This window comes from Amblyomma mixtum, chromosome 3, assembly GCF_055824585.1.
Source record: "Amblyomma mixtum isolate Tamu chromosome 3, ASM5582458v1, whole genome shotgun sequence".
In the NCBI taxonomy this organism is placed as follows: domain Eukaryota; kingdom Metazoa; phylum Arthropoda; class Arachnida; order Ixodida; family Ixodidae; genus Amblyomma; species Amblyomma mixtum.
Window position 1 is genome coordinate 185934637 of NC_143014.1, and position 26607 is coordinate 185961243.

A 26607-nucleotide genomic window follows, 5' to 3' on the forward strand; every position below is an offset into this window, starting at 1 on the left:
TGTCTTTACCATCTTTATTATTCTGGCATGACTGACCAAGTCGTGCGTTTCCCTTTAAGTTTTTTAGGGACCGTTCAGCAGTATTCCTATTGTTTTATGACTTTCCAGTAAGGTGGCGCAGTGTTTGTAATATGAACAGTGAAGTTTATTTTTGCAATTATACGCTCCCTGTCATCCATCCTGTCATTCCAAGCTTTGAGAAACATAGTTTTTGCTTAGGGCCCTAAAACTCTAGGACCATTTTGGTCAGAGGTGTTCGCTATTAGGGGGGGGGGGGGGGGGGGGTGTTAAGTGTTGGTCTTTTAATTGCCTAGCATCTCTTGTAGAGGTTTCTCTTTGGGGTACAAGTCATTGTGATACTTATATAAAGCTCTTCGTTGTCATTTCAGAGGAACCTCACAGAATACTTCAATGCCGTGGATGCAACAAATATGATTGTGCTGTTTGCAAGGTTTGTTTTAATTTTTAGGTTCATATTATGTTCTTAATACAATGTGTGTGTTTTACTATTGGTGAGTGGTTTCTTCTGATACTGGTTCTGTTTTGTCTGCTTTTATTTGCGTAATTAGTTTTTAGGTGAGCAAGTTGTGATAAGTATTTTCTGTGCTTTGCCATTTTTAGCAGTGCATTTGCTTGGTATGGGTTGATCAACGTAAGCAAGGACATGCTGCTTGTGTACCGCTTGTTGTATTGTGCAGGTACATTTTCCTACTGTACTTCCTACACATTTTCATTGCATTCATAACTTGTGCAGCATGCTACATGAGCGGAGGATTCTGATCACCTCAAGACGCCTAAGCAGGTTGAGTGCCTGCGTCCAGGCAGCCAATGCCCTTATCTATCCCATGGAATGGTGAGTAGTGTTGTCTCTTGCTTGGATTTGTGCCAAAACATGCACCCTTCTTCCGGGAGCAGAAAATTCAGTGCATTTGTGAGGTGTTGCAATTTAAACTTCTTTAGAGCAGCAATGGTTTCACCAAAGTAAGGTGAATAAGCGTAGAGAACATGGTGACAATGGGGCAAGTGACAGCACAAGTCATTTTGTCTAATTTGAATGCATGAGTCAAATGCAACTAAAAAGTGAAACAGATAATTCTGCATTGCTTGCTTGTTTTTGGAGTGCGAAAGAGGGGGAGAAAAGGAATTGCTTTTGTTATCGTGCACATACATTTAATGACAAAGAGCCACGTGGAAGCATGTAACGTTCGCCTAGCTGCTTCACTTCGCATTTTTTTTTATATATACAAGAAGTCTTCATGTGAGAAAGAGGGCAATGATAGACGATTTCAAGCTTTGTCAAAGCCTGGCCTATGCTTCTGTTATTAATTGGTGGGTACTAAAATTAGATCAGTAAGCTTCAAACGGGGCTACAATCAGACCTCGATATAATGACACGAATATTACAAATTATTGGCTATATTGAGCTGTTCCTAAATATTTTTAGAAAACACATGCAATTATATATCGGATGCGATTTGCCATAAAATGAATATAAAAAACTGCCGAGAGCCAAGCTGTGCCCGCAGCAGTAACTGGTGGTGATACGGCAAGCATTCGTGCTGCAGTTCAGCCTATGTCTTTCTCTTGCCAACAGTGTCACGGAAGATATAGCAGCGTGAACAGTTGGTAGCCAGTTGGTCGACACCTGTTTGTGACTCTCACATTTATTGATAGTGCCTTGGAACCAGTGGCATGTTTGATTGTGATGTTCTGCTAGCCATCCTGTACTAACGTTGACTGCCACGGAGGTGGTGAAAACGGCCGTAGGTTTTGGTCTAGCTTTCTAGTTTTTATGCAGCACCATTGTAATGCATGGAAGGCACCCTAGCTGGCATTTAACCTGCCGTTGCCGCGTGCTGGTGGTACTGTGCAGCTAAACCAACCCAACTGGTGTTTGGTGCTCTTTTTTTTTTGTGCTCTTTTTTTTTTTTGGTGACCTCCACAATTGCCATGAGCAGCTTTAAAACAGTGCTAAAACTTTGGAAAAGGCCTCTCCCAATGGATTCCCTTTCAGTGATTAAATTGTACTTCTCCTGCGCAAGTTTTTGAAGAAATTTTGTTACAAATTGTGGTCATATCAAATTATATTACAGTTATTTACCAGTTCGATATATCTAGGCTTTACTGTAGTTGGTATTCCATAATAGATTTGAGGGTAGCACTAAAGTGATGGCAACCTAGAAAAGGTTGAAAATAGGCAGGAGACTTTTGTCTACTTTCTACTTTCATCCTTGTCGAGCTTGTCACTGCTTTAGCACTGCCCTCAAGTTCACTGAAATGACCTCACCCATATTGTTTGGCATTCTTGTAGTAGCTGACTGCCATTCCATATTGCTTCCTAGTATACAGGGTCTGTTCAAAAAGTATCCAGACTGATTTTTCCTATCGAAGGATGGGGTGCTGGGTGGCCTTCCTAAACAGGGATGTTGATGAGGGATTCTAGATCTGTGAAGTGCTGTGGCTCAGTTACCTCCGAGCCTTTTTAGAGTGTGAATCACACCTGGAGTAAGGAGTTGTTTTGTGGCAGCAGAGTGTTTTTTAGCAGCAGAGTAGGGCAGAGTTTGATGGCATAGCCTGATAATCACATCACTTGTCAGGAGAATAACAGGAAAAGTGCTCTTCCATGCTAATACAATTGAAATGGCTCAAGATTAAAACAATATGGTAATTTTTGTTCATTTGTTTGAAATTTGATTTTCTCTGTTGGCACTAGTGGTTACGGGGCCTGAAGGAAATGTTTTACTGTTCCGCTGTTGGCCGTTGAATGCACTTGTTTGAAAGCACTGTGGGAAGTTCAGCCATTTTTGTTGCCTGCAGAGTCATATTGTGGGCTGGATGAATGAAATTTATTCACATGTGTCACTACAGCTCTTTCCGATTCTAGGCAACACATATTCATCCCGGTTCTTCCCAATCATCTTCTTGACTACCTCAGGTATGTTAGAATTCTTTCTGCTGGTTATTATCAGCAGCAGTTGTGAGGATTTAGTTAAGAATTTTAATGTCACATTAGTGTGAAATCTATTGTTTAAATCCACGTAAATAGCCTTTAGAAGAAATAGCACTCTTGGCACTACAAACCGCAGTTCTTTTATCATTGACAGTGAGATTTCAGTTGAAAATGCCCGTATAGTATGCCTCGTTCAAATTTGCATGAGTGGTTCTTTAACAAATATCGTTTTGCTGGGGGAATTCTGTCGGCAGATAATCTGACCTTGACATGCCTCAAGTACAAAGTAGGAAACTTGCTGCTTGCTATAAAAACTTTTGTGTTGCCTTTTACCATTAACAAGTGCATGTTCTTCACACTATATAGTAGGAAATTTTGGTGCCTTCTTTTTCCACGTGTGCCTAGTTGTGCAAATCCTATATTGTGCACATGAAGAGGCAAAGCAGGCCGTGTTCTTAACTCATTTTTCGTAAGGTTTCAGTATAGTACCGAGTTTTATTTAGTACCTTTTTCTTTTATTTGCATACTGCATAACATGCAGTTATGTTATTATAGGCTTGTGCTTGTAGGTTTTTCCATTTGTATATGTGTTCCAAATGATTAATTTCGTAGTTAGGGATTTACTACTTGCTGAATATATATTATATCTGCTCTTTTCTTTCTTAGTGCTCCAATGCCATTCCTTATTGGTGTTCCTGCGGTCACGCTAGCGGTGAGAAAGTGCCTTTTAATTTTTGCCATCTTTTGCTTTCCGCGGAGGGTCACTTTGGTGGTATTTGAAGATGTTCTATTGAGGCATATGATTGAAATCATCTGGCTTGCATACTTTGCTCACTAACATGCTGGTACGTAGCGGTGTTGTAGTGTCACTCAGGACGACTTTAATTTGAAGAGTGGGGTTAACATCACAGAGTCTCATGCTGAGTTACTCCCCTATCACTCTGAAAAATTTAACATTTGAAACGAATGGAGCTTGGTGTACCTAGTGTCGCTTCCTTTCTTGCGGTGCTGCATGGTAATGAAGTAAAGTCTCGTTACTTTGATGTCCACAAGACTGCATGATAACGTCATATTAAGTGGGCTTTAGAGAGCACTTAGCAAATAGGCCCTTGGTGCCATTTGCTGCCGGAGGTGCCGTTTCCGTGATGGGTAGAAGCAACAACATGCTGCGCCTGCAGTGTGCATTACGACTAAGACCCGTAATTTTCTGTGGAGGAAAATTTTTATATTCCACTAGGTGAGAACAAAGAATCTGCAGTATTCTGTAGGAAGCCTCCGTGCATTGACACATGCGGCTTTTCATGCAGAAATGGCTGCACGCTTTGTTTCCATGGGCCGAGGTCGCTGAGATTTTTTTTTTTTTTTTTTTTTGCTGTTCACAAGCTTAGGGGGTGAGCTTGCTATGGGTAAGCTTGCTGTGGATATCTTGTTGAACAGCAGAAAAAAAAAAAGCTGTATTTGTGGTTTGGTTCCATATATAATGTGAGGTGCTTTCGGAAGCAAATTATTCAAGAAAAAGAAACTTGCATTATATTTGTGCAAATGCGGTAATATTGCTTTCGACAGACGCTCGCATTGTGACTCATCCGATAGAAATGTGTGGGAATGTTGCTACCAGAACCAAGTGCTTGAAGTGCTAGCTGGCTTGAGAGGATGGGGGAGCAAGCATGTAAAGGCACCAGCAGAACTTTATTCCTTACTAGATTCTGCGTTTTAAGAGAATTCAGATGATTAAAATAATCAGAGTATCGTCAAAAGAAGTGTATACGGCTGCTAATACACTATTCCACGAAGAATGCTAAAATCTGAATCTCGGGAAACTAGGGGTCGTAGTTGTGTACAGCAGGAATTTTGCCTCACTACATTTCCTACCACTGGAAACAGTGCGTCTGGAAGCATACAGGGCTCATAGAAGCTTTGAACATGAGTGGCTCAAAGTGGTAAGGCAGCACACCAAGTAATGTGCTCAGTGCTCTGTGAAGTCAGTGCACCAAATATGTGCTCAGTGCTGTGTTGCGCGTCTCATCCTTTTGTTCCATCTGTGTGCACTGGTTTGTCTTCAAGTGAATCCATACCAACTACTAGCCCAGACAGCCATTCTCATTGAGTCCAGAAGCTGATAGTATAAGTCATTGATGTTCTACAGAGTGTGTTGCTTGAGTGCTCCAGAAAAGGGTTCAGGCATCTGTACTTGTAGAATTAAGCCAAGCAGGAATACAGTAAATGTGAATGCAGTAGACTCCTGTTAAGGTGAACTTTAAGGCGTCATGAAAACTTCTCTGGTCAGAAATGCTCCCAAAAAGGACATGTGAGCATGACAGGTTTATCCAAATATGTATTACACGAAAAAGAATGAAGTGACCTTGCAGCATGCAGATAATTGTGAATAGAGCATTTATTACACTATGCATGCTCAAAAGCAATACTGTGACGGCATGACTGATGTGGCCTGGATTGCTAGCCGTTTCGCACAGGCTTCGAGTTTTGCTTGTCTCACTTGTTCTGCAGAACTATTGTTACCAACTCCAACGCTGACTTCTGTAGGAAAATTCACACATTATGTCAATTTTAACCGTTGGTTTAGTGGGAAATCTTATAAATGTCTGCAAAATTTAGAATTCTGTGAATAAAGAAGCCAGAGTTTTGCCCATTGCAATAAGGTAGTCTATGAAAGCCACACAGTGATGTAAAAATGGCACATCCTGGCATTAATGGGGCAATGCAAGTGACTGTCATGCTACATTCTGATGTGCTGCTCATTTAAGCATAGTTATCTTTTGACAGTAGACAGCTGTGATGGCTGGTAAAAAGTATCTTTAGCTGGAAAGTGCATTTCTTGCCTTTTTTTTTTCCCTCAAGCTGCTAAGTTCATGCATATACAGTGTACAGAGGTCGAAAAACACAGTGCGTGTACTTCTACATAGGGGTTGGGCTTTTCGGTTTTATTTTTTGAAAATTCAGTGGGGATTTTTTCAGTATTTATTTCAGAATGAAATTTTTGACCTTTTTTTTTTTTTGCCGAATATTATGTTCCATGGAAAAAATACTGGTTTCTTTGAGTGGTGTATGTGGCACCATTATGTGGTACCAAGTGGTATAGTTAATTTTGGCTTGTTTGTTAGCAACAGCAGTTTATGTGCTGTAAGTGACGCACAAGTGGCTGTGTTTAGAGCAGTGGTTGCAATATGAAATGCTATCTCGATAGAAACAAATGAACAGTATTAAAGTGAAGTGATCGAGCTAGAAGACAAAATGTAAATATTAAGTTTAAATCTAAAAACTATGTTGTGCAAAATCCTGGCGATTATAAAAAAAAAATGGAAGTAATGTATGGGTGAGTAGCACGCATGTATACTGGCCACGCTTATGCGAGTAGAACTAGGCCTTTTTGTCTAGTTGCCTTCATGCTGGACTAGATTTATCTACTTCTGGTAAATGCAGGCGTATTTGTTGTTTACAATATACTGCTCACTCCTTCACCTACAGAAATAACTATGAAAGAGGCAAACGCTTCACAAAAACCAAGTTTCGGATTTGAAATAAAGAAAAACTAAAGAAAAAGTGACTGCAGCAGGAATCTAGAAGAAGCCAGAGGGCACCCCCTACGATTCTTTCCTAAATTCTAAAGCAGGTGTTGACTATATTGATTATACTTGCACTGGAGAGTAGCCAAATAGACACCGTGAACCGCACAGGCACCAGCACATTACCCCTAGCAAAGCAGCTGCGAAAAGATTTCACTTCATTTGCTCTACAGCGTTCCACTCAAGTACTCTGTCTCTCTCTCTCTGTCTTGTACTGTGCGATGTCAGTGCACGTTAAAGAACCCCAGGTGGTCGAAATTTCCGGAGCCCTCCACTACGGCGTCTCTCATAGCCTTAGTCGCTTTGGGACGTTAAACCCCATAAATTAAATCAAATCTCTCTCTCTGTCTGTGTGTGTGTGCGCGTGTGTGCGTGCGTGCGTGCACGCAAGCACAAATTATATGTAAGGAAGGCCAGCTTATGTCCTTGTGGTGAAAGTAACTCATATGAAGTGCAGAAACAGGTGACTGCTGTGTAAACTACTTGTGTGTTACACATAAGTGCTGTGGAATACTGTGGAAAGGTGCAGCTATGTCAAGGCAGCCTTTCTTTTGGGGTGCACAATATTAGTAGTATGTACACATTGTTAAGGAAGATTATGACAGCTTTTACGTGTCACTGTTTGCTGCATTCAGTCATGAGTACCTGTGTGACAAGCATTTGCTTACGTGTCATATTTTCTCTAGGATAATGAAAGACACAGTCATTATTACAAAACTACTTTCATTTCAGCCAGTTCCATTCTCATTCTGGCACATTGGTTGATGTGTTTGGTCTTTCTTTGCAGAGGGTGTCTAGAAGTGAGCTAGGTGAAGTGGTTATTCTTGATGTTGACAACAACAAGGTCGAAAGCCCATTCAACGATGTGGAGACACTGCCAAGTGAAATTGTGAGTACTGTGTGCAGTTTGGTACCTGCAACACGATAAAAAATAGACCTGTATGCTGTTTGCTACTATCGCTACGTGAGACATTGACCTGTGAAATTGACTTCACTGTCTCCGCTTCATGAAAAGTAGCATTTACTACAGTAGTCCGTATTGCGCTTTCTCTTAGATAAAGTAACACAAGTGAAGGATATTGAATGATTTTTTAACTTAATAACAACAGAAGAAATACTTGGAATTTCATGCTGCAAGATTGTGTCTATTTGTATTAAGGGTCCCACGCCATGCTTAGACATCTGCATTGTATAGATCAGATGGTTATATTGTCCCTGTGCAATACTAAAAACATGCTTGGTGCAAAGTATGGTCAGATTTAAAACCAAAAGCTTGCTTGTGCTCATTTTCAACTTAGCCAGTCTTCTCATCCATATCTTCCTTCTGCATTGATGGAACGGGTACACCTGCTGCATATTTTATCGGTCCATCACCTTAATTGACTGATGGCATGCTTCGTACAGCGTCTGGTTGCTTGGCACTTTGCATGTGTTCTTTCACTGTGCTGTTCATGCTCCAGTGAGAAGAAGCAAATTTTTCAGCATCACTTTCTACTGTATTTGTGTTTCTGCGAGGCCTGTGTGTTGTGTTGCCTTTCACTTTCTTTTGTTTCTTTCTTCCTGTATCAGTGAGACTTGTGTATTGTGCTATCTTTCACTTCGTTTGTTTGTTTCTTTTTGTGTCACAGCTTTGTCACTCACTGGCATACCATCTCTGCAGTAATTGCAAGTACAGCACCATTTTAAATCTGCTGCTCGCACTTTACCATGTAGTAAAGCTGTGCTGTTAGGGCAAATATGTTGTGGCATTATTCGATGTGCTGTTGGAACCTCTCACTTCTTAGCAACAGATGGCCATGCACCCAGCTTGGTGTAGACAAAGTGCATGACTTAGATTTTAGACATAGATTAGACTCTTGATGACTTAGACTTTAGACTTAGATGAACTCAGTTAAGATTAATTCTCAGATAAGACAGACGGTGTAAGAACATATGATTACTTTCCCGTTGACTCGGTAAAAAAAAAAAAAATCAGCCTAACTCTGTTCCAGCTGTTCTTCAGTTAATTCTGAATTTCATGGTGACCGCGACCCACAGCGACTCAACGGAATGGTACCCGCGCGACCCTCTTGAGGCATACAAGAGACAGAAAAAAAAAAAAATGCTTAGCGCGTCATCGCTAGAAAGCTTCAGTGCACCTTTGCACTCACCCTCACAAGGAAGCTTCCCCATGCGTTTGCGTGAAGGCGTGGAGAAGCTTCCTTGTGGGTAAGGCAATGTGGGATGAGGCACTTTTACACTGGCTTGCACGCAACACAAAATCGGACATGGCCAGATACCTGCACCGCATTCGCACCCCCTGGTCCGTGCGGAAAGACGCATGGCACACCTGCTCATGAGTTGGTAATACTACTAGCCGTGCTGGATAGGAGATAGAAATATGGTCATATGCTTTCGGAGCCTGTATTGTAAGGCAAGCCAGCTAGGCCCCTTCTAAGTGCTTGGAGCCAGAAGGAAAGAAGAAAACGGGAAAAGATTAAACTGTGGTCACAGTGGAACAGAAGAACAGATGGCAGAAAAAGGAACTAGACCAATGCTGCTTTCAAGTGGCATGACATGACCTTGTTTCATGCTTTCACTCTTCATCTCACTTCATGCATAGTGCAACAGATGCTTTCTTTGCAATTACGTTCTTATTGCATGAGCACTTTATTCATTGTGCTGTGAGCACCTACAATGTGAACACCCAGGATGTCCACATGTCCTTTTTAGGGTACTTCTGTTAAGACAAACTTCTGATAACATGAGCAAATTTTCATGGTCCGTTCAAATTTATCTTAGAGGGAGTCTACTGTAATTTGATTTCTCCTCTAGAGGGAAAAAAGAGATGTTTGTTGCAGAGGCTAATCAGATGCATAAAAGGAGCTCTTTTGGAAAAGGGATGCATTTGTGAGAAGCACAGCAAATTTTCTTAATCGCAATGTGTGTAGGTGCACTGTTAGTATGCTTTTGTGAAAAAGTTTTGTTAGGGCGTCGCCTCTTGCTTGTCCAAGTATGTGCATAAAATTTTTGATGAGAAGTTTCAAGGGGGGGGTCCTTCAGACAGTAAGCATTTCAGAAAATGAGCTTGGTAAGGTCCTGCACCAGCTTGCAACCAAATAAATGAGATGCATGAATTAGCCCTCCATAGGGAGGTGAGCTTTACACTTACAGAAAAGCTGTAAGCAAGTATTGCCCTGTCTGTCATTTCAAGTGTCAGTTGTTTTGGTGGCCAACTTGTCGGTTCATTCTGGAGCTTCAGCTAGTATTGAATGCGATATGCTGGTCCAATGCTAACATGCTATCAGCAACAAATGAATCGCGAACAAGAGAAGTGAGGTGCCAACACAAAAGCACCAAAATATTAAGCTCCTGGTGACGAAATGCAAGTGCATTTGATTAACACTTCTAAAGGACAGTCTTCATGCCTTTAAAGTGAAATTACCCTCCCTCCGCTAAGAGCTCCTCATTTTTCTGTCCATGGTTCAGTTGTTTTGTTCATGTTTCATTTGTTGCTGATGGTAGAATTGTGATGCTATCTCTCTGATTGACTCACACTAGTTTGTTGTTGTTGAAGTTATGTTTGCATCTTCTCTGAATCCCATGAATGCTCATCTCTAGTCAGGAGAATCCAGTGTACTATTGGTGCTATTTCCTTCTCAGTTAATGCTTATGCTTTCGTAAGACTTTTGTACAGCTGTCTCTTTTTTGAATTTTGACTAGCTTTGAATAAAGTTGTCTCTAAGGGTAATTTGCACTCGGAAAGGACTGAAGATTTGTCAGAATTATGCAGAGTTTGCATATGGGAGGATGCCTTTTTAATGCACTCTATGTGGACGAACCGAAACATCTGGTTGAATAAACCAAAAGTTCAAATTAACAAATGCCCATTGTATATATAGATTGCACGCCTTTACTGAAAAAAATTTACAACATTTCATTGCTGTTGTGTAGTATAGCGTTTCAAAAGTGCCACTGCCTTTTCATACGATTTCCCCAAATTTTACGCAAGCTGCAGTCATACCAATGCTTTTTATTAGTAGCTTGAGGTGACTGCCTTGGCCTACTCAACGTGTCAATGATATTGACAGTGATGGGAGTGCAACGGCAGTTGTGCCAACCTCACCACTGCATTAAACCTGCTACGTGCCGCTATAAAAATAGTGGTTTTTGATGAAATTGCGACAAGGCTGCGCCAACATACTATTCTAGCAACCGAGAGCTGTGCCTAGTTGCGAAGAGGCTGAGGCTATTGCCCAATGTGCACAGATACTATCTACCGCCTAACGTTCAGAGGCATGACTCTGGTTCCTTCTCCCATTATGCAATGAGAATGATGAGGGCGCAATCAAACCCCATCCTGTTTTGCAGCAAATGCATATGCAAATAAAACTTTCCTTTTAAGAGGCTCAAATAGTGCTTGGTATTGGTCCTACTAGATTTGTAGGGCTTTTGTGCTGCACCGTCATGTGGCCAAAGTCTTATGCAAGACCATCACCATCAGAAAGTTTTCAGACATGCTCCAGCTGATATAGCTCCATTCCACAGACCTCATTCTTGCTCTCTAGCTGCAACACCACCATCAACATCTGAGCTTCTGATTGGTTTGTACAATAGACGTCGTTAATTCAAAACCTCATTGTTGATGGTCAGTTCATATATATAGGAGATGTAACTAAATTGAGCCACTTCCAATGATGGAGTGGTCCTCTCCATCGATTGCCTTACGGTGACCACATCGTGCGCGCGTGATATCGAGCTTGTGTCGTTACCTGACGCCTTCCACCTCACGAGCTTGAACTATATGTTGCGGTTTGAGGAAGTCTGAACCAAGTCTCTTCTTGGCTAACAATTGAAGAGGAAGCAGCAGAGAGCATGGGAAGCACATGACAATGCCAAACCCATCACCGAAGGAAGATATTGGTGCTCCTTGAAATAAGAACCACGCGTTCATAATAAAATGCTTCGTAACAAGAGGCGCACCCATGTTGAGCTGCAAGAAGCCTGTCATACTACAGGGGTTGAAATTGAAATTATTGGGGTGTTTAAGTTTCTAGAAGACGAAGTGGAGTTGAGGGCAGAGGAGAAGCAGTTGTCATTTGTAATTTTTTATTGTATCGTTGATATGTAGGACGTGCAACATTTGACTCCATCATTCTTGACAAAAATGACAAAAACTGCCCGTTGTGTGTAAAAAAAAAAAAAATTTTTTTACAAATTAAGGGGGTGTTTCAGAAAAACAAGGTGTGTAGGGAGATCACTGGCCTCCAATGAACCTGTGCAGTGCCTAAGTACTTACTTGTGGTATGCTGTGAAACAGCAGTGGCAGGGTTGCGCTCATGGTGTGGCATCATAACTTCAACAAAGCAAAGTGGCTGCCCTCATCCTGGAACGATCGCTGTGACTGCGGTGGCCTCTTTGTTCATTCTGGCTTTACCTAACCGAGTTTGTCCAATTGGAGCACGTTGTGGAGTGCTAACTTCGCGACATAGGGATGCAGTCATGTGCCTATTTTTAAATCTTGGAGGCCTTTTAAAAAAGATCCACGCTATTGTGATACTACAAACTACTGAAATGGGCATTTCTCAACATTTTCAGCAAATTTTATGCAAAAAAATGAGCATTAACGCTGACAGTCGAAAGTTTTACTCATTTTACCTCGTGAATTTGAGCGCATTTAAAAAAAGATATGTGAGGTGGCCAAGATGGCTGCTTACCACCCTGCACCACTCAAATCTTTGTTCAGAGTGCTGCAGTTTTTTAAACCATGGAATTCTCAGTATAGACCAGAATCCAGAGCCGCTCCTGGGCGCGGCCATTTTCCGCCGACTGATGCGCCGCGGTGCGGGCGTTTCTTTGGGGACTGCGGGGCTGCGGCAGCTCCGCGGCTGCGCCTGCATATAGCCGCGCTTCGGGCGCTAAAAAAACATTGCCGAGCATACTTCCGCTGCGTGGCTGTGTTGCAGGAAGTATTCACGCTATTAAAGGGAGCATATTGATGCGTTTTAATGACATTTAGTTTGATATTCACGTGAATTGTGCTGACGCTTAGAACGCGAACGTGCTTATATCGCTGCCGTCTTGGTGCTCCACTGCAAAAAAAAACTTTTTGTTCAATATCAAGTATTAGGTGTGCGGCTAGCATGCAGTTCCAATTCCAATGCACTCTTAATCCTTCGGCCGTAAAGTACCACCCGCAAACAGGGCTTTCTTGTCGCATGCGTGGTGCGCCAGTTTATCAACAAATTACCGCTGTGAGCTTAACTGAGTCGCAGCGCCAACAGAAAACAAAATTTTTCATGGTTTATGCAACCTGGTGCGTAAAGACGTACTTTCGCTCAAATTATCAAAGCTTGAATGGATATTAGCAGCGAATCCAGCTTTCACGAATTGTGAGGTCCGAAGTCACGTTCATTTCATTCGGTAGCTCTCGGCGCGTGTGACAGCGTTGCTTAGGCGTTTGGCTAAGTGTGAATGAATGTATTAAAATCGTGCATATTTTCCTATGATTAAGGTAGATAGCAAAAGCAGAAAGACACTACCGTAAACTCTTTACCCCCCCCCCCCTTTGATCCCTATGACATGCGTGCGGAAAGAGCAACTGAAATCGGTAGCGGTCGTGCTTACAATCCTGTGCATGAAATGTGTTCAATGGGAACTAGAGCAAGCTCAGCGCAAGGAGGTGATCAAAAGACGCGCTTCGTCGGGACAACCTTCAGTCTGTAGCTCGCCTATCCAGTTACTATACCACTGATTCAAATCAATAAATCCACATTCCTGCGCCTAAAATTATCATAGATGCTAGCGCACGTAAAAGACGGCAACAAACGACACGCCAGCGCAGAAATCTGCTTAGAAGTGCCGGTTTCCAGTCCGTACGCTACCTGGCCGACTACTCCGTGGGAAAAATCCTTGCTGTTTACAATACTATTCCAGAATTTCCCTGAGCAGTGCCGCCGCACCAGCGGCTCGGTGGAGCAGCGCCGCCGCTGCGGTGCCAGCGTTTAGAATTTTGAGCCAGCAGAATATCATCGTTGAAAAATGTAGCGCGAAAAACGAGACACAGAAAAGGTGAAGACAGGACACGAGCGCTAATCATCAATATCAATATCATCATGGTGGGCACAAACAACGAGACAGACGCGCACTGCCTCGCCGCACTTACTCACATGCAATTGAACGGAAAAAAACTCGCAGATGTCACGTTAACGACTAACTGCGTGCAAGATAACTGCAGTACTGTCTGGTAGAGGGAAAATGTGAGTAGTGAGGCACAGCACACACCCTCATACGTTAGCTGATGGAGCACAACAACGGCAGAAGCGAACACGTAAACATGCATTCTACGCGCGGCGCCGGCGCGACCCGCAGTCCTTCGGTCCGCGCGCGCCGATAGATGGCGACTGGTGTCGAGAGTAGGGGCGCGCCAGCAGCCTGCGTGTGAGGGTAAGAGAATCTGGTCTATAGAGCTCCTGCTACAAAATACGAAAAGCCTGCTCCAAAATGCTCCTGGCCATTCCCACGACTGTATTGGTGTTACACATGGTTGTCAGTACAATTTGGCATGGTTTCATATTGAACATTTCTGTGTCGTTTTCTTTAAAAGTATGCCATAGTCCACTAAAGAAAAAATGAAATTGCATGTGCATTTATTTCGCATTAAGCCTTTGCACTCGTCTTGAAATTTTCTGGAAACCTTTGCTGCGTCTGGAGCATATAGTGCACATTACGTTGAACAGTTCAGTTGGTACCGATGACAAGTGTGGCTGTCTGTCTGGTGCAGGTGTCACCACTGAAACGCAGCCTACGCACACACCACCAGACTTTGGGAGACGGTGTGTCGCAGGCATTCCTGCGTGCCCTGGTGGCCCTCATGGGTGGCTACCGGGAGGCTGTGCGCATGGAGGTGGGCCAGCGAATTACATTCGATCCTGATCGTTTCCTGCAGTCACGACCTGCCAGCTTGCGGCCCTTCTTGGAGCGCATGCTCCAGCTCCAGATCTTTCACCAGGCAAGAAACACCATTAGGGTCACTTGTGCTATACTGTATCTGGGAGCAGTCGGTGACGTCTGCCAAGAAGTGCATTTTTGCACTCTTTTAAAGCTGCTGCCTAGATTCACATTCTAGAGCTCAGCTCTTAGGCGCCCATTCTCGGGTTGAGCGGCGTGCCTCGGCGTAACCGAGCGTGGAGGATCGAAGATGACGATAGCGAAAATAGCGCGTGGAGGAAACTGGAGGAGGAGGGTAGATGGTAGCATGAAGGCAGGTTGTACAGCGGCAACCCACGGCATCAGAGTAGCTCTCGCTGTCGTCTGCTCACCGATGACGTCATCAGTAAGGGATCCGTTGCTCGCAAGCGATGGCGCCAGAGTAGTACGCGCTATAAGCACGCCGGTCGTTCGCCTAAGGTGAGGCTTATCGGTGGCAGAACGCTGTGCGCGCTGTCCTAGTTGAAACCCAGAGCTGCCTCCATTCAGCGCTGCATATTCCACATGTGGTCATCTGTGGTTCGAGTACTACGAGTACTACAGCTGCACTCAAAAATTGCTCTACTGAGAAGCGTAATCATTGGCTAATTTTTCGTGAAGCACATCAGAGGCATATAGCTAATTACTGCTCAGCATTTCAAAACTTGGACGTTTGCCCACAAATGATACAACCATGAACATAACGCACAGGGAAATTTTTGATAGTTCAGAAATTTGAAAACTTACACAAACGCCGACCAATTTTTTGGGCTTGCTAGGGTCTTCAAAAATATCTGAAAATTTGGGCAGTCTGGTAGTTGTCTGTATATTCTGATGCTTCACACCTTTCTTAACCTCCGTGCAGATCATGTACAGAGATGACAGATGGCAACCACTTTATGAGCTTGGTGTTTGATGGCTGTATTGCCGTCAGCACATTGCCAACAAATGCACGTGATGGGGCAAAGTGCATGTGTAAAAGTGAGCATGCCTCAGTGGAAACGGCACTGTGTCTGCTGTAGAGAGGCCCCAAAACAAAGAATAAATTGATCCTCCAAAATTCTTCCCTGTCCTTGGCCTACTACCTGAGCACGCTGAGGCCTTTGGACTGCTCAGACAAAGTTGCCTGCGTATTTTTGGCGAAGGGCGTACATACTTGTGGGTTTGTGCATCTTGCCATCATCGTGTGGGCAAACAACTTCATAGATGTGGACATCAGTAGTAAGCATATCCAGGAGCAAAAAGCAAAGCTAAAAGAACTTTATATATTGCCATTATTTATTGCAGTGCTTACGAAACAAAAGCCCTCATGGAAAATGTGATCTCCTCTTTCTTAACACCGAAAAAATAGTGATAGAGAGAGCTGTTTCTGTTGTATTTGTTTTTCATTTTGGGCAGTGTTTTGAAGTTTAAATAATGGGGCACCTAGCCTGGCAGAAAGTTTTCCTGGACCAAATTTCTCTATCTGAAATGGATTCTTTTAATGATGTGTCTCTGACTGAAATGTGGCAGTCTTTCTTACATTAACCTAAGTTTATCTTTTTGATAAATTGGATGATGTACAAAAGTCTGAACAGGTGCCTACAATATTGCCAGCATGACTGGATGTGTGTCTTTTGCACTTTCCTAAGGCATGGCTCCACATAGCACAAGTGTGTGAACACTACATCATCATCGAGGCTATGAAAGGCAGAGTAGAAGCCAATAGACGTCCCTTCATGTCTCCCAACTAAGCCTAAATGTCCGTCTATTTATGTGCCCATGTCTTTCCCTGGAAAAGAAATACCCTAAGCTTTATTTTGTGCCTTCAATATGAGATATTGGTTACTCTGAACTAAATGGAATTGTAGATGAACAGCTGGTGAGATTTAGTGGTGTGCTAGAGGTGCTAACAGAGCAGTTGCCTATTCAAAGTATAGTGCCTGTGTTGACGGACAGTTTGTTCAAGCTGGGCTTGTTCTGCCATAGTGGCTTAGTGGCTGTCGTAGTTGGCTGCCAAGCCAGTGGTCATGGAATCCAATCCTAGCCTTTGTTGGCACATCCTGTTTGAAGTGAAATGCCAAAACTCTAGTGTGATGTGCAGCGACATTAAAGAACCCCAGGTTGTTAAATTAATCTGGAGCCCTGCACTGCAGCATACACCGTGGCTCATGTTCAACTTCAGGATATTGAATCCTACTCATCATCAAGCTGGGCTTGCGATTAAAGCATGGCGAATGGTGCACTTACAGACAACCATGAAAAAAATGTGATGCCAGTGAAGTGTGAGGACGTAGTGGGTGTTGCTAGTAGAAAGTGTCTTATTTCTATTTTCTCTATTTGTAGAGTGGCAGTGGCTATGTGTGGCCGTAGTCCTTATTTATGGTTTGTTTGTTTATTCTCATTGGCATACTGTCTATGATTATTAATTTTGAAATGCTGTTTTCATGGGCTGTGTGCCCTAACGTGATAGCTAAAATTTCCTTCCTCTTTACTATGCAGCATTTCATATTTGGCACACACCAGTCGACATTCTTTTTGTTCAGGTGTAAAATGCATAGGTGGGAGAATCGAACCGAACCAGATCCCCTGTGTATTCCACATTTCTTACAACCCGTGCGCTGTTTTCTGTGGAGGGCTATGCTAAATAGATTTTTTTCTTGTCAAGCAGACGCTCAGAAATATTTGCTTGCAACAGCATTGTTTGGTTATTTTCTAATTTCAATACCAGTCATGGGTACTTGCAGGAGTTGCAGTAATGTACTTCATTGAGAATCTAAACTCAGAATTCTTTTTCTGTTCTGTGGCTGTGACTTAGAACTAAAACTACAGTTTGCCTGATGTACCTCTGTGCACCTGTCTTTTGCAGTTTATTGAAGGCAGACTCCAGATTCTCAACTCTTGCGAGGTGCACAATGACATATTTGAACTGGAAGTGAACATGTTTGATGAAAGCTCCAACAAGCAATTCAAGCAGCATTACAAGTACTGGTTGGCAAACATGAAGGTGTGTAATAGACAGCGTTGTCGTTTTTGTTACACGTGGATGAAACATTGTTGGCTGGTGGGTCTCTATGTACTGCTTAATGAGCGACCAGAGGAGCTCAATATAAAGGCAGCAGTTGACTGCCACCTAGTGGTTATATTTTTGTCCATCAGTCAGAAGCATGTGTTGTAACAGTTGACTGTGTGGTTCTTCAAGTAGAAACAGGTATGTTTAAAAAATATATATTTTTGCTCTGTAAATTCCTGTTATTATTATTTAGGCTGTCATGAATGAGTGCCAGCAGCTATGGCTAAACAGTACCATAGTGGAAACTAAGCAATTTTCTTTAAAGAGTTTGAGCACGGTGTGGACATGGTCACTGAAACATTGTTATCTGCACAGCAATTTTGAAAAGCATTTAGTGAGTCTTGTGTTGTTGACTTTTGGCCCAAGCATGGCTGTATGTATGGTAAATTATCCATTCTATATCCTTCTTTGCTGTCTAGGCATAGGTTCTTTTTTTCTCTTTTTAGTATGTGATTTCATACAAATCTTGCTTTTACTTTCATTAGCATTGATGAAATTGAAAATTTTTTGCTGTATGGTTATTGCTTTACCTATCCTGCTTGGACCAGAACTAAACAGTGTTGTGTGAATAAAATAAATGCCGTACTATGATTTTAACGTGTGCATTAAAAGCGTCACCTTTTCAATGTAGTATCAGACTTATGTGGCAGCCAGTTTTGCGAGTACTTTTACCTTCCGACATTTTTGGGAGGTGCAGTGAGGTGCATATTTGTACTGGGACTACAAGAGCAGAACTGCAGCCGCATGTCTGAGTACAGAATTGTGTACCTGTTCTTTGCTTTTTTTTTTTCAAGCATGAAAAAAAAAAAGCAAAGAAGCACTGTGCACTTTTGTGTGAACCACTTGTGTGTTTGAAATATGTGCAGTGGGCTTTATGACATGACCAAAATATGGCTTGTAAAGATATGCTTGAGAATTGTGAATAATTTAAATATTATTTTGCTCTATAGTTAGAATGTAAGAAAGTGTTTCTTCTTTTGGTACTGTACTGATTTGGGAACTTGCTAACGAGGCAAGTTAGCTGGCCTTTGCCGATTATAGATATAAAATATATGCACTGGGAGTCTTTTTTATTTATTTATCCAAAGCCCACAGCACCAAAGGCATTAGAGTGGGGGAGTGAGGGAGGGAGGGATACAAAAAATTGCCCAAAACAGCTCATGTTATCTCGGCCCATTGGCATAGCAACTGTACTCAGTGAAACAAACACAACATTACTAAAATGTATGCTAATGTAATATATGTAAAAAAACATCATTCAGTGTAACACGCACAACACAGCCAAGGAATCTGTTTCCTTTCGTAATGGATTTTGGAAAAAGGGACATCGTAAACAGTTCAGTTTTTGCAGAAAATGTGCGGACATTGATGAAGTGGTTGTCTGTCATATTTTTTTTGCATTTAGCATTAAGAGCTGTATGATAAATTGTTTTCGGAAAAGCTTGAGACATTTTTTTTTTTTTTGTGCATTCCCAGAAATAACCATTCCCTTTTAGTGCATGTCACACTGAGCTGTGGAACATATGCAGCTGATGTACAATGAGAAGCAAAGTATTGTGTCCTCAATTGTATCTTTTTATTGCGAATTATTGGCGCATCCGAAACTGCACACATATTGAAGCGTTAGGCCCCTAATGGACATTTTTTTTTTTGCTTTAGAAAATGGTACCAATACCATTATTTAGTACGCGTGCTGCCATCTGTCGGCGAAACCGAGAAACTGCTTCGTGTCATGTGTTTTCTGGCAAAGGAAGTGCCTGATAACACATGACAAGCTGGACTCGTCTGGAGCCAGAAATGGCAGTTTGCTTGTGACGAGCCTGGCTTGTCCAAGTCCAATAGGGGGTTAATCTATGTAAGCCTTGTAAAAGGTGTCTCAGCATAACTAAGGAAATATGCTAGCATTTCAATGACAAAATGCTGATGTTGCATACACTTTAGCAGAAATGCAGTCAGATAGTGGCAGTTCAAGTGATGATGATGATGATGATGATCATGAATTTTTATGGTGCAAAGGCATCTGTGGCCAAAGAGCGCCAAGGCACAAGATATTTTTGTTTACTCAAGTTGGGGTCAAAGACCCATTTCCCAATCATTTAACCTTTAATAAGCCGAGCAAAAGACCAGGGGAAAGCTTGTACCCATTGTATCATTGGTGGGCACCCGGCGGCACTGGGGATCGAACCTCTCGCCTCACGCATGCGAGACGGATGCTCAGACCACTAGTCCACCACTGTGTTCGCAGTCCAAATGAGAAGTGGAATTAATTTCCTTATAGTGTTTATGTTGAGATATTTGTGCTTATGTATTAATTACGCCGTATGAGTACACATCTGGATTTTTTGTACTAAAATTAGCTGAGTTTAGCTCAAAGTGAAATTCATGTGCTGCTTAATGCAGCAGGCAAATTCTCTTCAGGTCTTGATATATTTGACTGTCATGGTCGCAAGTAACTACTCAGCAAAGGATCCACTCAGTTGAAAACAACCACATTTGACTTGCTGTGCTGTCATTCATGGCATTAGCGTACACCAAAACCAAGAAAAAGTAGCTGTCATTACGCAGGGCCCTCAAAAGCACTGGACTTAAGATCTACTGTCTGGGACTGTGTGCTAGTTACAAGGAAAAGCTGCCTCTGTAGACTTAAGTAGTCACGAAATCTCTGAAGGGCTAGTGTTGTAACTGGCCATCTTTTTAATTTGTGATCAGTGCATCGCAGTGTTAAACACATTTTAAAAGCTAAAAAGTACTGCGAAGTGTAGTGCTGTCTGGTGCTCCTGCAAGGACATGCTGAAATTCATTTACATGTGCATTGCAAGACGTGCCCCTCCGAAAAGTATTCTGATGAGAATAAAACAAAGAATGCATATTCATGTGCAATATAGTACTTTTACATAGGCTATGCTCAAAGGTCTTGCATGGAACTGAAGTTAAGAAGACAGGCATGTCCTATCATGTTACTTCATTTTTCACTCGTGTTTTGCCTCTTACTTAAATTTTTATTGTAATTGGCTTTCAGAAAGAAGGTGGTGCATTACTGAAGTCTATGAAGAGCAAGGTTAGTACTATTCATAACTTCTGTTGCATAGGTTATTCTACCATGCCTCTTACATCTGAAATGGATCCCTTGTGATTTTGTTTCCAGGCTAATCCAGCTGTTCGCAATGCCTACAAGAATGTAAGTACCTGCATACTAGGTACTAAATGCTCTCAAAATCTGTTCCTTTGTGAAAGTGCGTGAAAGGAATTCCATGCATATGTGGTTCTACAACAAACCAAGTTCTATATTTGTCTAGTAAACTAAGGATTGCATTCAAGTGTGAACAGTGTGCCAACCATTAGCAGAAAAACCTGAAAAAATTTACAGTGTCATTTGTTCCCGCTGAATCTGTGCTGCGAAATGCACTTGAGGGCTGCCCCCTCATGTGTTATTACGTTATTGCATGTGATGGAAGAGCCCGTTAGTGAGCACCCGTCACCTGGGATGGATGAGTCATTGTCCAACCGGGCTCGAAGTATGCGTTCCTGTTGTTGCCACCTCAATTTAATAGAACAGTGTTGTGGTGTATTTTACAGCAGATAAAGGTAATATTTTTAAAGAATGACTTTTCATGGCTAAGAAATTAAGGGGCAGCTGATGAGGTTTTAGAATTTGACAAGCTTAAAGGGACGGATTGTGAGAAACTTGCAGGTAAAGCAAGCAAAGTCTTTTTGTGCTCTAAGCAGCAATGGTGTTCAGGCTTCTCCGTGGTGCACAGTGCCAAATATTAAAATCAGGATCAGTGTATTATAATAAAAAAGGAAATATAAGCTGGACAAATTTATACAGAAGGAAGTCCCATAGTAAGTGACTGTACTGGGACGTAAGGGCTGTAATGATGAAGATGGGCACAGTGGCGCTGCATTTCCAATGGAGAAATATTTTCTTGAAGGAAGAAAACCAGTGCCAACGAAGGTAAAGCCTACAAAGCATTGTTTGGCGACATTGGGTGACGCGTGGTAGGATGTAGGCAAAGGCATTGCAAATTTGAAGTCTCAGCAACAATGACATCATCCCTGAGCTACTCCACACTTCTCTAATGGGGTGAGGAGAAGCCTGAAGATGGTCACAGCTTTAATTGGCGATTGCATCACATTTGAATGCTAACGCAAAAATACTTGGTGTGCTTTACCTACGCGCTTCATACATTCGAATCCTTGAGTCTCATTGAATTCTCAAACCATTTAAGCTTCGTTTTAAGACAATTGTTGGTGTAGCTGTTCAAAAAGTCCTGTGTCCAGGGTAAAAAAAATGTGTAGCCTCATGACATATGTGCAGATTGTGGTGCTGCGAGACAGGAAAGCTTGAAATTTTGAATTTGCTGTCTTGCTGTGTAAAATACCGGCTGCACATGGTGGGGCACTTGGAGAAGGTTTCATTGTTCACTGTACCTGAAATTGAAGCTCGTATAGTTTAACTAGAAGCATCTGAATGTTTACACATTATTGCGGAATGGTAAAACGGTTGCAAAAAGAATACAGTGGCATTTAAAACCATCATTGATCATTTATTTAAAACTGTCATTTTTGCTCAGTATCCTTCTAACGGGGTTTTTGAAGGATTGGAGTGCTTTTCCAGGCGAGAAAACAGCTTAGGAAGAGTTTGGTATGGTATACAACATGGTATACGTGGTCTCCACTCCCACATGATGTTCCAAGGGAGGTGAGACAAGGATTGAGTAGTGCTTGTCTCCCTATCCTGACTAATGGACTTTAATCAGTGGCATTATGTTTGTTGCTTAACTTCTGCTCTTTCTAACAAAGGTAAAGCTTGCTTTTTGGTATGTTTTGGTGTGATCTGCAAGGCAAAGGAAAATGTACTTGTGCATTATGCATGCATTTGTGAGCATGTTGAAATTGTGATGCACAGATTTTGTTCCCAGTGAGTAGTTTATGGAAAGTTTGCAGTTCAGCATAGTTTGAATGTGAGATTACATTATATATCAAGTCAGACAATGCTCGACACATGTCCTAATTTGTCGCAATATAGCTTCCATTATTAGACATCTTAAATTTGACTTTTGTGGCCTTAGTTATCACCAAACACTGTGTAACCATTTCTCCTACCTTCAGAGCATTCAGGGGCCTTGTGAGCGACAAGCAGTAATGTACCTCATTGTGCTTAGTGCAGGTAAGGATGGAGGTGAAATTTTGCTCGAAAAACTAGCCACCCTGTATACGCAATGCCTTGTGACCTCGAGCGTACCTAGAGCTTGCAAAAACGCTAACATTATCTTGATTCATAAGCAAGGAGATTTCAAGGACTTGAAGAATTGCAGACCGATCAGCTTATTGTCTGTTGCCTACAAGGTATTTACTAAGGTAATCGCTAATAGGGTCAGGACAACCTTACACTTCAATCAACCAAATGATCAGGCAGGCTTTCGTAAAGGATACTCGACAATAGACCATATTCACACTATCAATCAGGTGATAGAGAAATGCGCAGAATATAACCAGCCCCTATATATAGCGTTCATTGATTACGAGAAAGCATTCTACTCAGTAGAAACCTCAGCAGTCATGCAGGCATTGCGGAATCAGGGTGTAGAAGAGTGTTATGTGAAAATATTGGAAGATATTTATAACTATTGCACAGGTACCATAGTTCTCCATAAAATCAGCAATAAAATTCCAATAAGAAAAGGTGTCAGGCAGGGAGACATGATCTCGCCTATGCTATTCACTGCCTGTTTACAGGAGGTATTCCGGGGCCTGAAATGGGAAGTGTTGGGGATAAGAGTTAATGGAGAATACCTGAGTAATTTGCGATTCGCTGATGACATTGCTTTGCTATGCCACTCAGGACATGAATTGCAAAGCATGATCAATGAGTTAGACAGGTAGAGCAGAACGATGGGGCTAAAAATTAACATGCAGAAAACCAAAGTAATGTTCAACAGCCTAGCAAGGGAACAGCAGTTCGCAGTTGGTAGCGAGGTGCTGGAAGTAGTAACGGAATATGTCTACTTAGGGCAGGTAGTGACCGCTGATCCGGATCATGAGAGGGAAATAACTAGAAGAATAAGAATAGGGTGGAGCGCATATGGCAGGTTCTCTCAGATAATGAAAGGCAGTTTACCAATATCCCTCAAGAGAAAAGTATACAACAGCTGTATCTTACCGGTGCTCACCTATGGGGCAGAAACATGGAGGCTAACAAAGAGGGTTCAGCTTAAGTTAAGGACAACGCAGCGAGCTATGGAAAGAAAAATGATGGGTGTAACATTAAGAGATCGGAAGCGGGCGGAGTGGGTGAGAGAACAAATGCGGGTTAATGACATCCTAGTTGAAATCAAGAGGAAGAAGTGGGCTTGGGCACGGCATGTAATGCGAAGGCAAGATAACCGCTGGTCCTTAAGGGTAACGGAGTGGATTCCAAGAGAAAGCAAACGTAGCAGGGGACGGCAGAAAGTTAGGTGGGCGGATGAGATTAAGAAATTTGCGGGAATACGGTGGCCGCAACTGGCGAAGGACAGGGTTAATTGCAGAGACATGGGAGAGGCCTTTGCCCTGCAGTGGGCGTAGTCAGGCTGATGATGATGATGATGTGCTTAGTTGTGTAAATGACTGCAATCAGTTAGAATATTAGGTGTAGTTTACATGCGTAAAACAAGTTTGTTTGTGTTGCCATTTCATTTGACACATTTATAAAATTGGTGGTTGAAAATGGTGTGTATGAAATTTGAGTGTTTATACATTTTTGAGAAATATGCTCTGTAATCTAGTTTTTTTTTCGAGGGGGGGGGGGGGGGGGGGGGGGGTCATAGTTGTTATCAAGGGCTTAAGGTGGCGGTTCCACTGCCGCCATCTTGCGAGTAGTTCATATTCTGCCACCAGGCTACGACACTGATCCATCACTGAGAAAGTGTCTACCCGTCTTGCCCCCAGCGAACCGAGACTGGTTTTGGTTGAGATGTTGAGATACGTGTCCGGTCCTTTCTTGACCCGTGCACCTGTGCTGCGTGAGGGTTCTTTTGTTGCTGCGCCTGCCTTCAGAGGATTACAAACGAACCATGGCAAGCCCGGCTGCTAGTCCTCGTCGTGCGTGGGGGGAGGTGTTGGCTGGGGTGGTTCCGCATGCTTCTTTCTCTGCCTGTCCCTTGCCAAAGCCAAAGAGAGTGGGGCGAGCCGGGGCAAAGAGGGTACCGTGTTTGTCCAAACGGCGTCAGAGGTGAGGTGATCCTTGTTCGGGATAAGGATGCCAGCACGGGAACAGAGGACCGTTTCCTTCTCTCTCTTGTTTAGCCTTGGCTAAATAGCCGCAGAAAGCTGTACCGTCGATGTTACTATCTGGAGGGCCTCCTTTGAGGGAATGTGCCGTTTCGTTCTTGAGTTTTACGCGACTACAGACTTTCCTGTTTTCAATGTCGTGACATATATTAGTGGGAGCAAAGAAAAAGAAAAAATAATGCTGCCCAGCCCGCATCGCAAAAGGCACAACGTCGACACAGTGGAAACTTGGGAGAGTTAGTGATAACTGTCGACATAATTGCACAGAGCAAATTAGTAAGTAAGCGAAAAGAGGAAGCGGACGCCAAAAATAAGGAAGGTGTGAAATAAAGAAAATTAATTATGTTTATGTCCCATGTATATATTTCTAGCGTTTTTTTTTTTTCAATGAACCTTATAGTTGAAATCGGTGCCTTTCTTGTGTCCTTCCTTCTGCCCTCGTCTTTTGCGCGTTCAATCACTTCGTCACTGTTGATGCATAGTAATATTAGTAGTAGTCGGAACACTCCTGGTCTAGTGTGTAACCTGCTAACTATAGCGCTGAAAAAAAATATATTTTTTTATCAAATGATATTGCATCTATGATAAGAAAACTATAACAAAGACAGCTATACAATTTAGTCAACGCTCAGCGTATGCCTGTCCAACCTTATAAACTATGGTTGGTAAAGAAAAAGGCAGAGAGAAGTGGGCAATTGTCAATTTCTGTTTACCCTTGAGATGAATCGACATTGCGCAAGAGACGTGAAATTGCTATTGAGAGGGTTAGCACCGCAGGGTGTCGGAATGTGTTTACCTCAGAAGCAAATATTCGTCGTACATGCGGCGGCACCTTGCAACCAATTCCGATCAACTTCGACGGAATTTTGCCAAGGCTCACAAAAATGCAGTATACAGATGCATACCATTCACGAGGCGGACTCGATACTTTTTTATAGACATTGTACGAAGAAGAACGGGGGGGGGGGGGGGGGGGGGGGGGGGGGGGGCGAGGTGTGCAGGAATGCTGCCAAAAAAAAGGGGTCGGCTACAAAGCGATAGTTCTGTAGGCACTTAGGGCGACCCCCTCCCCTCTCTCGTTTGGACCCTCAACTGCGTGCTCTTATTCATTTTAGACGTACGTCTTTCTTGTATCCAGTTTGCATCATTAGGTTGCTTATTCCCTCCAGAATTTTCCATCGCGTGTTGAAATGTATATCTTTCTAACCTTGCGTCGATTTGCCTCAATTTGGTTGGGTCAAAGATTGAAAAAGTGCGCCCGCGTATGTGTGTGTGTATGCGTGCGTGTCCACGCGCGCGTACCTGGAAACTGTAGGAACAGCTGCTATTTTCACACCGTCTATTGTCAGGAAACTATAGCCTCGTTTACATGAACCCGACTTCGGCGGGTCGAGCCAGGAGATCGAGTTGAGCAAGGTCAGCCCAACTTGACTGCATGTTTACATGAACTCGATTTTAGCGAGTCGCGACCGGTTCAACAGCAGCGGCACCAAGCATCGAACGGCGCAGCGGGAAAGGGCAGTGGCAGCCGGGAAGATTGCGGCATGCACGGCTGCCTCGCAGGCGCTACTGCGCAAGCGAATGCATTTATCACCTCCCCTTCCACTAACCCGACTCCGACCGGTTTACGTGCTGTCTGCTGTTGGGGTCGAGTGAGTCAACCGACCCCCTGCAGCGGAGTTGACTGGACTCGCTCCCTCGACTAGAGATGTAAAATTTCAATAAATTTTGAAAGGCGTGAAAAAAACCATTCTTTTCGGGTTTTTTTCATGAAAAATTGGAAATTTTGCAAAACGTATCAA

At 42.7% G+C, this 26607-nt stretch overlaps 1 protein-coding gene across 3 annotated transcripts in view; it reads left to right on the forward strand.

Annotated features, from left to right (window-relative positions):
* Positions 1 to 26607, forward strand: part of LOC149352994 (DENN domain-containing protein 1A-like) — a 72857-nt gene that overhangs the window by 18327 nt on the left and 27923 nt on the right. The window contains exons 9-18 of one of the 3 annotated variants that reach the window (XM_089582198.1): positions 390 to 451; positions 755 to 853; positions 2885 to 2935; positions 3617 to 3662; positions 7322 to 7423; positions 14297 to 14524; positions 17330 to 17467; positions 20553 to 20591; positions 20679 to 20711; positions 22152 to 22235. In XM_089582198.1, coding sequence (XP_089438324.1) covers positions 390 to 451; positions 755 to 853; positions 2885 to 2935; positions 3617 to 3662; positions 7322 to 7423; positions 14297 to 14524; positions 17330 to 17467; positions 20553 to 20591; positions 20679 to 20711; positions 22152 to 22235 — 882 coding nt within the window. The remainder of the gene's footprint in view (positions 1 to 389; positions 452 to 754; positions 854 to 2884; positions 2936 to 3616; positions 3663 to 7321; positions 7424 to 14296; positions 14525 to 17329; positions 17468 to 20552; positions 20592 to 20678; positions 20712 to 22151; positions 22236 to 26607) is intronic. The other 2 variants (XM_089582200.1, XM_089582201.1) reach the window with 2 other exon arrangements.